Here is a 15,592-nt window from a genome sequence, read left to right as displayed (position 1 = left end):
AGAGACAGAGACAGAGAGAGAAAGAGAGAGGGGGTAAGAGGAAGGGGGAGAGAGACAGAGAGAGGGAGGAAGAATGGGAGGGAGGAAAGAGACCTATTCTCTAGTTACCTATTTATCTAGCTAGCTAGCTAGACTCCATCTAAGCCTGACCAACAAATGCTTCTTTGGCTAGCTAGAGTTGGATAAAAGTCAGAATGAAATCAATTCCAGAGAAGCACCCTCCAACACAGCTTCCAGGTTCCACCCTGGGCAGTTCTTCCAGCCTTCTCTCATCTCCCATCCATCCCCACCGGCCACTCAGCATAGGCCAGATGAGCCATTAAAGCTGGCTTTTCTCTAGGTCGAGGCACAAAACTCTGGTGGATCCCCTTTTCCCTGGTCTCTGTGGTTTACCCAAGCTTCTGGGTAATCCATATGAATTAGCAGCCCTGACATCACAAACTACAGTTTTCAAAGGGTTTCCCAAACATTATTCTTAACAACATCCCTGTGGATTAGGTACTACGGGTATTTTGTTCTCCTTTTACAAGTGAGGAAACTAAGGGGCATCAAGGTAAAGTGACCTTTTGGTCCCACAAAGGTGTGGCTTGAACCCATTTCTATCTAATTCCTGTTTTAGTACTCTATCTACTAGGCTACATTGCCTTTCAAGGACCCTCTGTGACAGATCGCAAACTTTGCACCTAGTAGGCAGTTAGGCGGCTTAGTGGATGGATAGTGGTCAGGTCTATAGTCAGGAAGACTCATCTTCCTGAGTTCGAATCTGGCTTCAGACATTAACTATGTGACCCTGGACAGGTCACTTCATCCTGTTTGTCACAGTTTCCTCATCTGTCAAATGAATTGAAGATGGAAATGATAAAACAGTCCTGTTTCTTTGCCAAGAAAATCTCAAATGAGGTCATGAAGAGTTGGACATTGGAGGCAGAGAGATGGTTCAGTGAACTGAGAATCAGGCTTAGAGACGAGAGGTCCTAGATTCGAATCTGACCTCAGATACTTCCTAGCTGAATGATCCTGGGTAAATCACTTCACCACCACCGCCTAGCATTTACTGCTCTTCTACAGTATTGATTCTAAGATGGAAAGTAAGACTTTTAAAAAACAAAATAAAATAAAGAGTCGGACACAACTCAATTGATTGAACAACAAGAATATTTGTGTAATAAATGTTTGCTTTTTGGAATGATGAGAAGACAATTTGATGCCTTTAATACTACGACTCTATTGACTATCAGTCAATCCTTGAGGATTCAAAAGGCTCTCCCAGAGTGGGCAGGAATAGGATGATGGACATTAAATGAGACTATTCAAGGATCTTGGGCAGGCAGTGGATTGAATTTAGGAAGACTCATCTTCCTGAGTTCAAATCCAGCCTTAGACACTTACTGGGTGACCCAGGGAAAGTCACTTCATCCTATTTGCCTCAGTTTCCTCATCTGTAAAATGAGCTAGAGATGGAAATTGCAAAGCACTTCAGCATCTCTGCCCCAAAAAAGCCCCAAGTGGGGTCACCAAGAGTTGGACACAACTGAACGACAACAAATACAAGGATCAGTCAAAGGAATTAAGAATGTTTGTCCTGGAGATGAGAAGACTTGGGAAAGTCATAGTCACCAAATTCTAACTTTCCAAGAATAACTCATGGAAGAGAGATTATATTTATTCTGTTGACCCCAAAGGGTCGCATGACACAATAGAAGGAATATTGGTTTTGGAGTAAAAAAAGCAACCCAAAATTAATTAATTAAATGAAATTTTCCGGGGAGGGGGGGCAGGGAGACAACCCAATAAATAAAATCTAGCCTGACTTTCAAGCTCTGCTGTTTACTCCTTGTATGACTTGAGGCAAGTCACTCAACCTCCTTCATCAATAAAATGGAGGTGCTTAAGGAGATGATCTCTAAAGTCCCTTCCAGGGTGTCTGGGTAGTCTAGGTGGTACAGTGGAAAAAACATTGGCTTGGAATTGGGAAGACTCAGTTCATTCAGTCTCAGACACTTCCTAGATGTGCAACCCTAGGTAAAATCACTTAATCCATTCGCCTCAGTTTTCTTATCTGTGAAATGAGCTGGAAAAGGTAATGGCGCTTTAATGTCTTTGTTTTTGTTTTTTAACTTTTACCTTCCACCTTAGAATCAGTACTGTGTGTTGGTTCCGAGACAGAAGAGCGGTAAGGGCTGGGCAATGGGGGTTAAATGACTTGCCCAGGGTCACACAGCTAGGAAGTATCCAAGGCCAGATGTGAACCTAGGACCTCCCATCTCTAGGCCTGGCTCTCAATCTACTGAGCCACCCAGCTGCCCCATTTTAGTATCTTTGTCAAGAAAACCCCAAATGAGATCACAAAGTGTCGCATGTGACTGAAACACCTCAACAATAAAGGTTCCTTCTAGCTCCCAATACTAGAATAGTCTTGGATTACAAGATTTCAGCTCAATCTAAGAAAAGACTTTCCTGAGAATCAGAGATGTTCAAGGCAACCAGGGGGTTCAGGGATGGAGAGCCAGGCATAGAGACAAGATATCCTGGGTTCAAATCTGGCCCCAAATACTCCTAGCTGTGTGACCCTGGGCAAATCATTTAACCCTGATTTCCTGGCCTCTACTACTTTTCTGCCTTGGAACTGATACTTGTATGGATTCTAAGAAAGAAGGTAAGAGTTTTTTTAAAAATCAGAGTTGTTCAGCAATAGAATAAGCTGTCTTGGAAAGTGGTGAGCTTCTCATTACTTAGAGGTCTTCAAGAAGAGGCTACAAGACCAATTGTTAGAGATATAGTTGAGGCAATGAATTCGAAGTTGTCCTAGATGTCCTTGGATCATCCCTTCTGGTGATGAGTTTCTGGTTCTAGACTTTGCAAGTTCTCTCTGATGAACCAGTCTGTCATTATTCTGTTTTTCATCTCTCACTATCCATGGTGGCTGGCTTGGTGAACTTTACTGGAGAGTTTCAGGTACCCAGAAAAGTCGCCACCCCACAAATTCCTAGACTGGCCTGCTCTCAAAAATGCCTCCCAGAATGTTTTCCTCCCATTATTGACAGACCTTCAAATGCAAATACCATTGAGAGGGAGCCCAAGGCACAGAGTTCACTTAGAGATGCAGTTGTCATACTTTGGAATCTTCCCAAAGGAAAGTTTTTGGGAGAGGAGAGACAGTACAAAGGCCATGGATAGGCTAGGAACATGCAATGGAAAGAACCTTGATCTTGGGTAGGTTTCCACTTCTAAGTAGACCATTGCCTTGGTGGGAAACCCTAAGAAAGCCCTTCCCCATCTCTGAGCTATAGTTCCCTCGCCTGTAAAATAACAGGGTCAGACCACTAGGGTAGGAAGCCCAAGAAATTAGGCTTGTAAGTCTAAGAATTCCAGGCTGTATTAAAAGAGGGGTTAAGAATAAAGGGGAGAGAGGTTAGTGGCTTAGTGGATAGAGTATCAGGACTGGAGTTTGGAGGACCTGGTTTCAAATCTGGCCTCAGATACTTCCTAGCTGTATGACCCTAGGAAAGTCACTTAGCTCCATTTGCCCAGCCCTTGCCCTTCTGTCCTTTTAAAAAAATCCTTAATTTCTGTCTTAGAATCAATATTAAGTATTGGTTCCAAAGCAGAAGAGTGGTAAGAGCTAGGCATTTGGGGTTAAATGACTTTCCCAGGGTCACACAGCTAGGAAGTGTCTGGGGCCAGATTTAAATCCCAAACCTCTCATCTCTAGGCCTGGCTTTTTAGCTACTGAGCCACTTAGCTGCCCTATACTTCTGTCTTAGAGTTGTTACCAAGAAAGAAAGGATGAAAAAAAAAAGAATAAATAAAGGGGTTAAGAATAAAGAAAATAACCACCTCACTGTTCTTTGTCTTGATCAGATCCATCTTTAGAGTCTCGTGTTCAATTCCAGGTAATCCATTTTAGGAAAGACCTGGATAAGATGGGGATGGTGACCAGGATGTGAAGAGAGGGAACAAATATCTACTTATTAAGTACCCTCTATGGGCCAGATTCTTTCTGAGTCATCCAAGTCCAGTGGCATGAAAAAGCTGAGACAATTAACAATGGTCCAGGATGCAATGGAGGACCTTGACTCAACTCTAAATGCTTCATTCTTAGCCTTTGGAACAAATCATTCTCATCCACCCTTTCTGCCAGGGGAAGTCTTCACATGCCTGGGGTAGAGATTGTCCCTAAGTCATTGATGGGTCTGAGGCCTCAATCTGGTTTAGCCCATCTGCCAAGATAGTGGGGTGGGCCCACTGTACATGGAATGACTTCTTGGAGCCACAGGTGAAGGCTGGGTAAAAGGTGGGCATCCAAGTCCTGAAAAGAGCTTGTCAGTAAGCCCTCACCCCAGAGATGCTAGTCCTCCCTGTGAAAGGAAATTCTTGGTTCTCTTTGTCTACTTGAGTTTACACTTGTGAAAGAGGAATCCTTTATTCAGCTTTGCCTAGTTGGAGTTAAAACTTTGGTTAATAACTCAAGTACCCCTACTTAGTACCTCCCTAGATTATGAGGACAGGATTAACTCTCCTTTGTCTACCTTTTGATTGAATCAACACAAACTTGAACTAAGTGGAGGAGCTTGAAAACCACTTAGTGCTAGGTGAGAAGTCAGTAAGATACTTGGAGAGCTCCACCCTTTTTTAAAACTCAAAAACAGCCAGAAACTTTTGAATTCTTTTAAGAGTTCACACACTCAGAAATGTGTGAATCCTAGGAGAAGAGTTAACACCTTTAGAGGTGACAAGTCAATCCCACAGACACTGCCCCTGGGCAGTGCTGGACAATTTGGAAACTGTGATTGGCCCCTGTGAAAAGGGGCAGGGACACCACCAAAAAAGCCATGAAATCCTTGGGATGGAGGCAGACTGGTGAAGTTCATTCTCGGTGGAGAGTGTCTCCTGGATAGTCTTTGGGGAACTTCACTGGAGACTGAAGCTTGGATGGTGGCTTCAACTTAGATTCTGACTCCTGGACTACTTCATTGGGTGTGTGAAAAGGGCTGACTCCTTTCCTAGTTTCCTAAGAGACTAGCTTCATCTTGGAGGAGGCCTCATAGTTACTTTCTACCGGCCCTCCTGGCTGAGGACTAGTATGGGTATTTTCTCTAACCTCTCTCACATTTCTCTACTTTATTTTTTTTCCCTTCAATTTTGCAAATAAACTTCTGACTTGAGATATAATAACTTCGGTGACCATATTATTTCATATAATTTAAGTCTAACCACTAATTCTAATCTTTACACCCCTGAATATCCCATATACATATGGGGTATAAAGGTCCTATCCATATAAAGATTCTAAAGGCTTACAGGTTCTAAGATCCAACAATTCCAGTGAAGCTAAATATTCTCAAGTGGTCCCAAAGGTTCTAGTAGTCAAATGGTTCAAGGGCCCTGGGTTCAAAGAGTCTACTGTTCTATGACTCCAAGATTCTAACATTCTTCATGAGAGTCTATAACTTTTAACACTTTTTGTAACATTCTCTTAGGGGTAAGCCCCTACATAACTAAGGCTTCTAAGGGTTGAAGACTGCATCTATTTACACTTGGAAGGGTCTATGCTGCCCCACATCTATCCCATGAAAAAAACTTCTGCTAAACTCATTTGCACTAGAGTGTCCATTCTTACAGCCTCACCTCCCCAGATGAGAGACTAAGCCATTCATTCTCTTTGCCAGAGAGGGCCATGCCCAACCAAAGGAGCAAAGCATCACGGAGGAGGGTAGTTATTTCTAGACAAAGGATTTTGGAGTTGGGCAGAAGGAAGGCTGATTCCCCTGTGCTTGCTCCATACTCCACAGGGTCCAGGGAAGGCCTGACACCCATGAGGACCCACCTTGTTTGTCTCCGGTCAATACCCACACTTTGATATTCCCTTTCTTGAGAAGGTGGATGGTCTCAGGCACGCCATCTTGCAGCTTATCCTCAATGGCTGTGGCTCCCAAGAGCTGGGGGAAGGAAGAAAGAAAGGAACTTGGAGTTCAAACCCTTCTTCTAGCAAGATGTCACTCTCACTCCCTCCTAGAGCCAGGCTGGGCAGAGAGGGAAGTACTAGGAATTAAGGTTTCTTTTCTGTTCTCTGAGCCTCAGGTTCCTCAGCTCTAAAATATGTGGACTAGACAAGATGATCTCTGAAGGACTTCCTAACTCAGACATTCCATGTTCTCTGTTCTAAAGGCCTTCCTAGCTCTGACATCCTATGTTCTAAGAACCCTTTGCATCTCTGACATCCTGTGTTCTAAGTACACTCCAAGCTTGGACATTCTATGTTCTAAGGCCCTCTCAATTTTGATATAGATAATATTAATTTGTGGTTTTCTAAGTCCCTACCCAACTAGCTCATTCTCTGTTCTAAGATCTCTCCTAACCTTGACATTCTGTGATCTAAAGTCCATCCTGGGGGGCAGCTGGGTAGCTCAGTGGATTGAGAGTCAGGCCTAGAGATGGGAGGTCCTAGGTTCAAATCCAGCCTCAGACACTTCCCAGCTATGTGACCCTGGGCAAGTCACTTGACCCCCATTGCCCACCCTTACTACTCTTCCACATAGGAACCAATACACAGAAGTTAAGGGTTTAAAAACAAATTTAAAAAAATAAATAAAGTCCATCCTGGCTCTGGAACAGAAAATGTCCAAACTAGGAGGGTCCTTAGAACAGAGAATGTCAAAATTCTATCTCCTAAGGATCCTCCATGCTCTGATTTTGTGTTCTATGTTCTTGGATCCCTCCTAACCCTGACAATCTCTGTTCCATATTTCTTAGATTTCTTCCAGCTCTAAAATGTTCCTTTTGCCTTTAGACCCCTATTCTAGGGGCCAGATACATGAGGCTAGGTATTTTTTTTTTAATAAACCCTAACCTTCTGTCTGAAAATTGATACTAAGTATGGATTCTAAAGCAGAAGAGCAGTAATGGTTAGGCCACTGGAGTCAAGTGACTTGCCCAGGGTCACACAGGAAGTGTCTGAGGCCAGATTAGAACCCAAGTCCTTGTGCCTCCAGGCCTGCACTCTACCCACTGTGCTACCTAGCTGCTCTTGAGGCTAGGTCATAATGTTGGGCCTTGTTCCCCTTGCCTGTCCACACAGCCTACCTTGAGATCCATCTCCATGTCCTCATATACTTTATCCAGGGCCTGGGCCCGGTTCTGCAACAGAATACTGGCTTCATGGTGCCTCTTTCTCCATTCTTGGTAGAACTCCTCCTCCACTTCTTTGCTGGCTAAGCAGAGCGTCCGAAGTGTCTGCTCCGCAAAGGTCTGCCAAAGGCAGGAGGACAGATCAATTTGTCAGGAGTCCCCACGTCCTCATCCTACCCAAGTTACATCAAAGAGCATGGGTGAGGTGGAGAGGTAGCCCGAGGAAGACTGGATTTGGAGTCAGAGGACCTGGCTTCAAATCCTGCCTCTCCCATCTCTTTCATCAGCCATTCGACAAATGTGGCAGGCGCTAGAGGAGATAGAAGGTTTAGATAAGACCTTGTCCTCGTTTCATGGAGCTCAATGGCTCCTGGGGGAGCAGAGAGAGAAATAAGACACAAACATAAATGTCTTACACAATAACATACAATGAGTTCTTTCAAATCAATCAATCAATGAGAAAGCATTGTGCTTAGAAAATTGAGGAGAAAGGAAAGGAGAGGAAATACCATGAAACCTAAGGGAAAGGAGTCCTTTGGGGCCTCAGTTTCCTCATATGTAAAATAAGGAGGTTAGACTAGTTGATCTCTGAAGTCCTTTCTACTTCTAAATCAGTGATTCCCAAAGTGGGCGCCACCGCCCCCTGGTGGGTGCTACAGCGATTCAGGGAGGCAGTGATGGCCACAGGTGCATTTATCTTTCCTATTAATTGCTATTAAAATTTTTTTAATTAATTTCTAGGGGGCTAAGTATTATTTTTTCTGGAAAGGGGGCAGTAGGCCAAAGAAGTCTGGGAACCATTGCTCTAAATCTTTGAAACTAGGTGGAACTAAGATTTCCCCGAAGTCACCGATTGCTTCTTCATCTCTCCTTCCAACTTACTTAAATCCAATTCACTGTGAGTCCAGACCTCACCTAATGGTCCTCCTTGAAAAGGAAAGGACGAACAACCATGATTCCCTCCCTCCACCCAGTGCCTGTGATGGTGCTGACCCAGCAGCACAAAAGCCTCATTTGAATGACTCAAACTCTCTTCTGGATCCTGCAATCTCTCCTCTCCTCCATCTCCATAGCACCTACCCAGATCCAGGTCTCATCTCCTCCCCCCTGAACCATCATGCCAGCCTCTAGTCTTTCCCATCTCGTCTCCCTGCAAAGGCTTCCATAGTCATCTTCTCAAAGTCAGATTTTACTCATGTCCTGACCTTGCTCAGACATCTAACAAACCTTCCCGTGGTCTAAGGATGAAGTCCAAACCCCTCTCCTTGGCCTTCGAGGCCCTCGCTGACCATCTCTTTCCAACTTGATCCTCCCATTAGTCTCCAACAAAGACCCTCTCTCCCTATAGGTCAGTGTCCTCACCCACTACTCTTGTATTCATCCCCATTCCTATCTACATGCTCCCTAAGGCTGGCCAAACTCTCCCTGTCATTGTATCCAACTCTTCATGACCCTATTTGGGGTTCTCTTGGCAAATACTGGAAGGGCTTGCCATTTCCTTCTTCAGCTCATTTGATAGATGAGGATAGCAGGGTTAAGTGACTTGCCCAGGATCACACAGTTAGTCTGAGGCTGGATTTAAACTCAGGAAGATGCCTTCCTCACTCCAGACCCAACAGCTGTCCCTAGGAAGGGGTCAGGAAAATGAGTTCAAATAGCTATATGACCCTAGGCAAGTCCCATAACTTCAGCCTCATTTTCCTCATCTGTAAAATGTAAGTACCTGACAGAATTATTGTGAGGATCAAATGAGATAACATAAGTATACTGCGTGGCAAACTTGAAAGCACTCAATAAATTCTGTTTTTAAGACCAAGCAATGCTTCCTCCTTCAGGAAGTCTTCCTTGACTGCATTGGAGTATAAACCTACACATACCTGTGCCCCACACCTGAAGTCCAGTCAACCTTGCCTGCCCACTTCCTGAGCACTCCATAGTTTGAAACTCAATATCCACTATCCATCCTGTCATCCCCACCTCCTCCTCTGACCTAGCACTGCTCCACCTTTCACCCTGGGGCCCTGTGCTCTGGTTGGTGAGAGGCCATCATGTCTAGTTTACCCTAGACCCACTTGGGCTGTTCTCCAGACATTTTCCTGCCACACTCTACTGATTTTCCCTTATCCCCACTCCTCCCCACCATTCCACTCCACCCCACCCACATCCTTCCATGCCCATCTGGAGAACTCTAATCAATCAAGGCTACCATTCCTAGAAAGAATGCACCACCCTAGTTACACCTCTCCTGGCTACAACTCCCTAAAATGGATAATGTCCGCTTGGACTATAAACACCTGAGGGCAAGAGGCTTATATTTTGTGTATGTCTGCAAATAGTGAAGAAATGGTTTTTTAGTCATTCTTTCATTCATTCTCTAATAGCCATCAGGTGCCCAAAAGCACTTGAATGAGGTCCATCTTCCTAATCCAGCTGAGGTCCCCTCTAGGGCAAAAACTCCCCAGGACCCTTGGGCTCGTGTCTGGAGGACCAGAGCGCCCTCCTCATTCGATCCCAAAGGTCCTACTCTAGGAATTACATTACTCCAAACAATTCCATTCAACTCAACCCTGCCTACCCCCCTCATTTTACAAGGGAGGAAATTGCCCCAAATCCCTTCCTTTCTCAACCTCCTTGGCCCAAACTTGGGCATGGGCCTTACTTACATGCCCCAGTTTGGGGCCTCCAGACATCTGTGTCCTTCATACTCGTTGAAATAAACTGAACAGTAGAGCCTCACTTCTCCTTGGTTTGGGATCATCAAATTTAGAGTAAAGAGGAAACAGAGAGAGCAGAGGATCCAACTCCCTCATTTACAGAGGAGGCAACGAAAGCACAGAACCAAGGTTAAATGATTTACCCAAGCTCACAAAGGGAGTCACGAGGCAGTTAGCTGGCTCAGTGGACAGGGCGCTGGGCAACAGGAAGACCTGAGTTCAAATTCAATCCCAGATACTTACTAACTGTGTAACCCTGGGCAAGTGACTTAACCTCTGTTTGCCTCCATCCACTGGAGAAGGAAATGGCGGACCACTCTAGTATCTTGGCCAGGAAAACCTCATGGACAGTACTGGTGTGTTACGGTTTATGGGGTCACGAAGGGCTGGACATATCTGAACGACTGAACAAGTAGAGCTGGGATTTGGAGGTGAATTAGCCAGGATGGTTCCCAGATTCAGGGAAGAGCCTCTGTCCCCAGACTTAACCCAGAGAGTGTGAATCTGTAGTCACCCTACCTGCCCCAGACCCTGGGAATAGAGACCAGTGTCCTCCCAGGCAGAATTGCTGCCCCCAGTCCCCTGGGTGCTCATTTTAGGAGGAGGCAGTCTGTCCTGAGCTCTGGAAAGAACTCCTAGGGAGAGTTGCTGGGCAACTAGAGGCCTAGAGACTATCCGATGTTTGGACCTGGAGGAGGAAGGCCAGCTGGTCTCATTAGCCATCAACCCTAACGGTCCCTAGGGCTCCCTCCCACCCCCAAAGGCCTCCTCTAACTCCATCCACTCCCTGTACTCAGCATGGGAGTTTGTACACATTAGATACTCAATAGATATTGTTTTGATTCTAACCACTACTTCACCCATCTGACCTTGGGGAAGTTACTTTATTCCTCCCAGTCTCAGGCTCTTCATTTGTAAAAACGGTAACCATGAGGTTTGGCCAATCTCCCTTCACTATTGCCCATTCTAGCCCCTGGTAGTTGCTTGCTGGCCCATTTTAAAGACATAAAGACTCTTCAACATAGCAGAAACAAAAGTCCCAGGTAACTACTAACCCTTTTTTCCCCCTTTCTATATAGCATTTTCTGAAAAACTCTTCATTTCCATCTTAGAATTGGTACTAAGAATTGGTTCCAAGGAGGAAGAGCAGTAATGACTAGGCAATGGGGACTAAGTGACTTGCCCAGGGTCACACAGCTGGGAAATGTCTGAAGACAGATCTGAACCCAGGACTTCCCATCTCCAAACCTGGCACCCCTTATCCACTGAGCCACCTAGCTGCCCATATAGCATTCTGAAAACTGGCTCAAGAGAGTTAAGAGTTAAATCGGAAATTCAACAGACCATGAACGGCCCTTGGCATCTTTGTTTTTTCTTTTGCCAGGCACCTCCTTATGAGCTTACAAGCACCTGTGTAGAGGAATGCCACTCTAAGTTGTAGAGCAGGTGCTGACCTATGTTGATAACAGGCATTTCCTCATTAGGACTTCCCCATGCCAAATTGCAGGTCTGGATCCAAAAAAGTTGTTCTACAAACATGAATCACTGTTATTTAAAAGTAAGCCTTTCCGGGGGCAGCTGGGTAGCTCAGTGGATTGAGAGCCAGGCCTAGAGACGGGAGGTCCTAGGTTCAAATACGGCCTCAGACACTTCCCAGCTGTGTGACCCTGGGCAAGTCACTTGACCCCCATTGCCTACCCTTACCACTCTTCCACCTATAAGTCAATACACAGAAGTTAAGGGTTTAAAATTAAAAAAAAAAAAAAAAGTAAACCTTTCCCAACATCTCGTCATTCTAGAGTCTTCCTTCTCTTAATTTTGTCCTACTTATCCTATATACAACTTGCTCATATATATTTGTTTGCATGTTCTCTCTCGCTTTAGATTATAAGCTCCTCAAGGGCAGGGACTTTTGTCTATTTGTCTCCCCTGTGCTTAGCACAGTGCCTGGCACTTACTGACAGACTGATTAAGCAAGTTCAAGCCCCACCAAGTTAAGAAGCTCTCCTTGACCACTCCATTCCACAACTAAGCTCCCATCCTCTGAACCACCAGAGTACCATCCTCCCCAGGCTACACAGATCAGAAACCAACGCCATGCATGTTGCCCTATTCGCATCTGGTCATTCTGCTGGTCTGATTAGACTACCAGGTTACTGATAGCATGACTGGCTCTTATATTTCCCATCTCTTCTGTAATACTATGTATTTTAATGCACTTACAAGCATTATTTTGAGAAGGGCTTCCTAGGCTTCCCCAGAGGTTCAAAGGAGTCCAGGGTATAAAAAAGGTTAAGAACCCCTAATAGAGAGGGGAAAGGATGCAGGAGAGAACATTGGAAGGATACCCAAAGTTAGAGGGAGTGACCAAGCCATCAGATAGGCAGGAGGAGCGAGGAAAGACTTAGAATATCAAAGCTCTAAGAGACTCAGAGCTTAGAGGTGAGTTAGAGCTGAGAAGGAACATAGAACATAGGATGTTGGAGCTGAGAGAGTCTTTAGAATTTAGAACACAAACGTTCTAAAAGAATTCTCAGAATATAAATTATTAAAATTGAAATGGACTTTAGAGATTATCTGGTCCAACCTCCTATTTTATAAGTGAGGAAACCGAGTCACCGAGAAAGAGACTTTTCTTAGGTCATGTATCAAGTCAATGGAAGATCCAGGACTAGAACCCAGGCCTCCTGACTCTCAGCACAGGGTTCTTTGCCTTTCATGGTTGTGTGAAGGAGTAGCCCCCCAGGAAAGACCGAGGACCTCCTCCCCAGCCCAGGCCCCAGGGACTCACATCCAGGGCCTTCTCGGTAGCAAGCTCATTAGGACATCCTGGCCGTAACCTCTCAAATATCACGGTGTCTGCCCCCTTGGTATACAGTCGGATCGTGCCTTCGGGGTCCCTCACTGCAGGAGAAAAGAGCCCACCTCCTGTCCTCATTGGGTTCCCAGGCAACAACACAAGGAAAATTAAGAACTTTGGGGTTTAAGAGAGTTCTTTGCTTCTGCCCAGGGCTGCCGGCATGCCCCGAAGCTGCAGCCAGCTGAGCAGACCTCTCCCCTCTGCCCTCTCCATCTCTTCCACGATTCTTCTCAAGCCCTCGAGGAAGAAACTGAGACACAACTCGGGGCACGGAAAGGGGCACCGTCGGCAGCTACAGCTGGGCACGAAGTAAACAGCAGGTACCCAAGCATTTGTTGAGCAGAGAAGCCCAGATTCTCCACATGGGAAGAGACCTCATAGGAGAGCCGGTCTAATCCTTACCCTCTTCAACATTTCCAACTAACCTACACTTGTGGATTTCCCATCATGGGGAACTCAGTACCCCCCAAGCAGACCATTTCACATGACAAAAGCTTTAACCATCAGGACATTTTTTCCCTAACATGGAAGTTCCATCTGTAACTACCCTTTCTCCTTTCACTCATTACTCTTAGTTCTCCGCACTGGAGCCAAGCAGAACAAGTTTAGTTCTTTTCCCACAGACCTGAGGACAGAGGAAATAAATGAAAGAACAAATCTGAAGACCTGGGTTCCAATACCCTGCCCTACATCCAACGTCTTGCCAAGGGACCTAGGGCAAGTTTTTTTCCCAATTCTGGGTCTCAGGGTCCCCCATCTGTCCAATCCCTGCTCAGACCCTTCCCAGAAGTACCCCTCTGATGCCTCCTTTGAAGGGACACGATCCTGAACTCCTGAAGATAATATTAGCAAAACAAACTCTACTGGGTTCCACATTAGAAAGGCTGTCTAGAAACTGGAGTCAGAGGAATTTGGTTCAAATCCCACAAATTCCAGCTGAGCTTTACATCTTATGTGACCCCGGGGCAAGGCCCTTAACCTCTCCAGGCCTCAGTTTCTTCATCTGTAAAACGAGGGGGTGGGACTCTTTGGTTTCTTAGGTGACCCTATCAATGGGCAGCCAAAGAACACTTCCCAGCTACACACGGGGAGTCTCACCCCCAGAGACTTGATCAAGCAGGGGATGGTTTGTTTTTTTTCTTGGTCTTTCATGAAGACCATAATCTGGGGCAGAGAGGAGGTGGCAGTCTTCATCGGTGGGAGAAAGAGCCATGCAGATGAAATCGCTAAGGGGAAATACTGTTCCCTGTCTGTGAAAATACTGAAAGGTCAGATATAGAGATAAACCCCCAAATCCCCGCTCTGGACCCACTTTTGGCTGTTGGGGGTGGGAACACCCATGCTTACAGAGCACAGACATCCTCTTTCGGGAACTGTTGAAGTCCAGCATGGCCAGCACCTGATAGGTCCTCTCTACACCAAGCTCGCTGGTGGTGATGGTATCCTGGGTCCGAGACAGAAAAACATAGCCAAAGTTCCGGGCGGCCGTCACCAGGGCCTCCTCGTCTGGAGAAGCTGCCTGGTAGACCAGCTGGCCTAGAGAGAGGATACATGGAAAGGGAGGAAGGAGAGTCAGAGAGTTGGTCAGCAAAGATGTATTAAGCACCTGGCACAGTGGATAAAGCACTGGACCTGGAGTCGGGAAGGTGAGTCTTCCTGTTAAAATCTATTTCAATTTGGCCACAGATCTAGCCCCAGATGCTTACTAGCTGTGTGACCTAAGCTAAATGACTTCACCCTGTTTGCCTCAGTTTCCTCATCTGTCAAATGAGATGGAGAAGGAAATGACAAACCACACCAGGATCTTTACCAAGAAAACCCCAAATGGCTTACTAACTGTGTGACCTTGGGCAAGTCACTTCACCCTATTTGCCTCAGTTTCCTCATCTGTCAAATGAGCTGCAGAAAGAAATGACAAACCATACCAGATTATTTGCCTAGAAAATCCCAAATCGCAGTCAGGAAGGGTCAGACTCAAACCACTCTACAATAAATTGCACCAAGGCATCATGTTAAACACTAGGGATGCCAAGAAAGACAAAAGAGAGTCCCTGCCCTCAAGGAGCTCCTAATCTTATAACAGGATGCTTAAAAGGGAGGATGGGAGGAATTCCCCAAATGGGGACAAGATGAATTCCACCAGCCTGGGTGGAGCAGGAAAGAAGAAACAAATACTTTTTAAGAACCTACTATGAACCAGGCAATATGCAAGCACTTTACATATACGTCTGTGTGTCTTTGTCTCTCTGTCTTTCTTTTTCCTCTCTCTCTCTCTATCTTTCTGTCTCTCTCTGTTTTTCTCTCTGCCTGCCTCTCTGTCTTTATCTTTCTCTGTGTTTCTTTCTCTCTCTCTTTCTCTTTCCTCTCTGTCTGTCTCTCTCTTTCTCTGTCTTTCTCTCTGTCTCTGTCTCTCTCTGCCTGTCTCTCTGTCTTTGTCTTTCTCTCTGTCTTTCTCTGTGTGTCTCTCTCTCTTTCTGTCTCTCTCTTTCCTCTCTGTCTCTGACTCTGTCTTTCTTTATCTCTGTCTCTCTCTGTGTGTCTCTGTCTCTGTCTCTCTCCCTACCCCCTTACCTTCCATCTTACAATCAATACTGTGTATTGGTTCTAAGGCAGAAGAGCAGTAAGGGCTAGGCAATGGGGGTTAAGTGACTTGCCCAGGGTCACACAGCTGGGAAGTGTCTGAGGCCACCTTTGAAGCCAGGTTGTCCAGACTTCAGGCATGGCTCCCTGTCCCTGATCCCACCCATAAAATGAAGGCAGTGGACCTTCAGACCCACGGCCCTTAGAAGATAAGGATCTTGGCTGCCTGGGAGCCCCTAGAGGGCTGGTCTGTTGACTCAGGGAAACCTAGAGAGGCCCCTTCAGCCTCTGGCATGTGCCCCCCCCCCCC

General features: G+C 45.7%; 1 protein-coding gene across 1 annotated transcript in view; it reads right to left on the bottom strand.

Moving 5' to 3' along the window:
• ATP8B3 (ATPase phospholipid transporting 8B3) overlaps positions 1–15,592 on the bottom strand; it is a 55,758-nt gene that overhangs the window by 21,055 nt on the left and 19,111 nt on the right. The window contains exons 5-8 of the mRNA XM_044685349.1: positions 14,050–14,238; positions 12,634–12,746; positions 7,084–7,248; positions 5,828–5,939 (exon numbers count right to left, since the gene is read on the bottom strand). Coding sequence (XP_044541284.1) covers positions 5,828–5,939; positions 7,084–7,248; positions 12,634–12,746; positions 14,050–14,238 — 579 coding nt within the window. The remainder of the gene's footprint in view (positions 1–5,827; positions 5,940–7,083; positions 7,249–12,633; positions 12,747–14,049; positions 14,239–15,592) is intronic.

This window comes from Gracilinanus agilis, chromosome 1 (assembly GCF_016433145.1).
Source record: "Gracilinanus agilis isolate LMUSP501 chromosome 1, AgileGrace, whole genome shotgun sequence".
NCBI classification, from domain to species: Eukaryota; Metazoa; Chordata; class Mammalia; order Didelphimorphia; family Didelphidae; genus Gracilinanus; species Gracilinanus agilis.
This window is presented reverse-complemented; position numbering and strand designations above follow the sequence as displayed.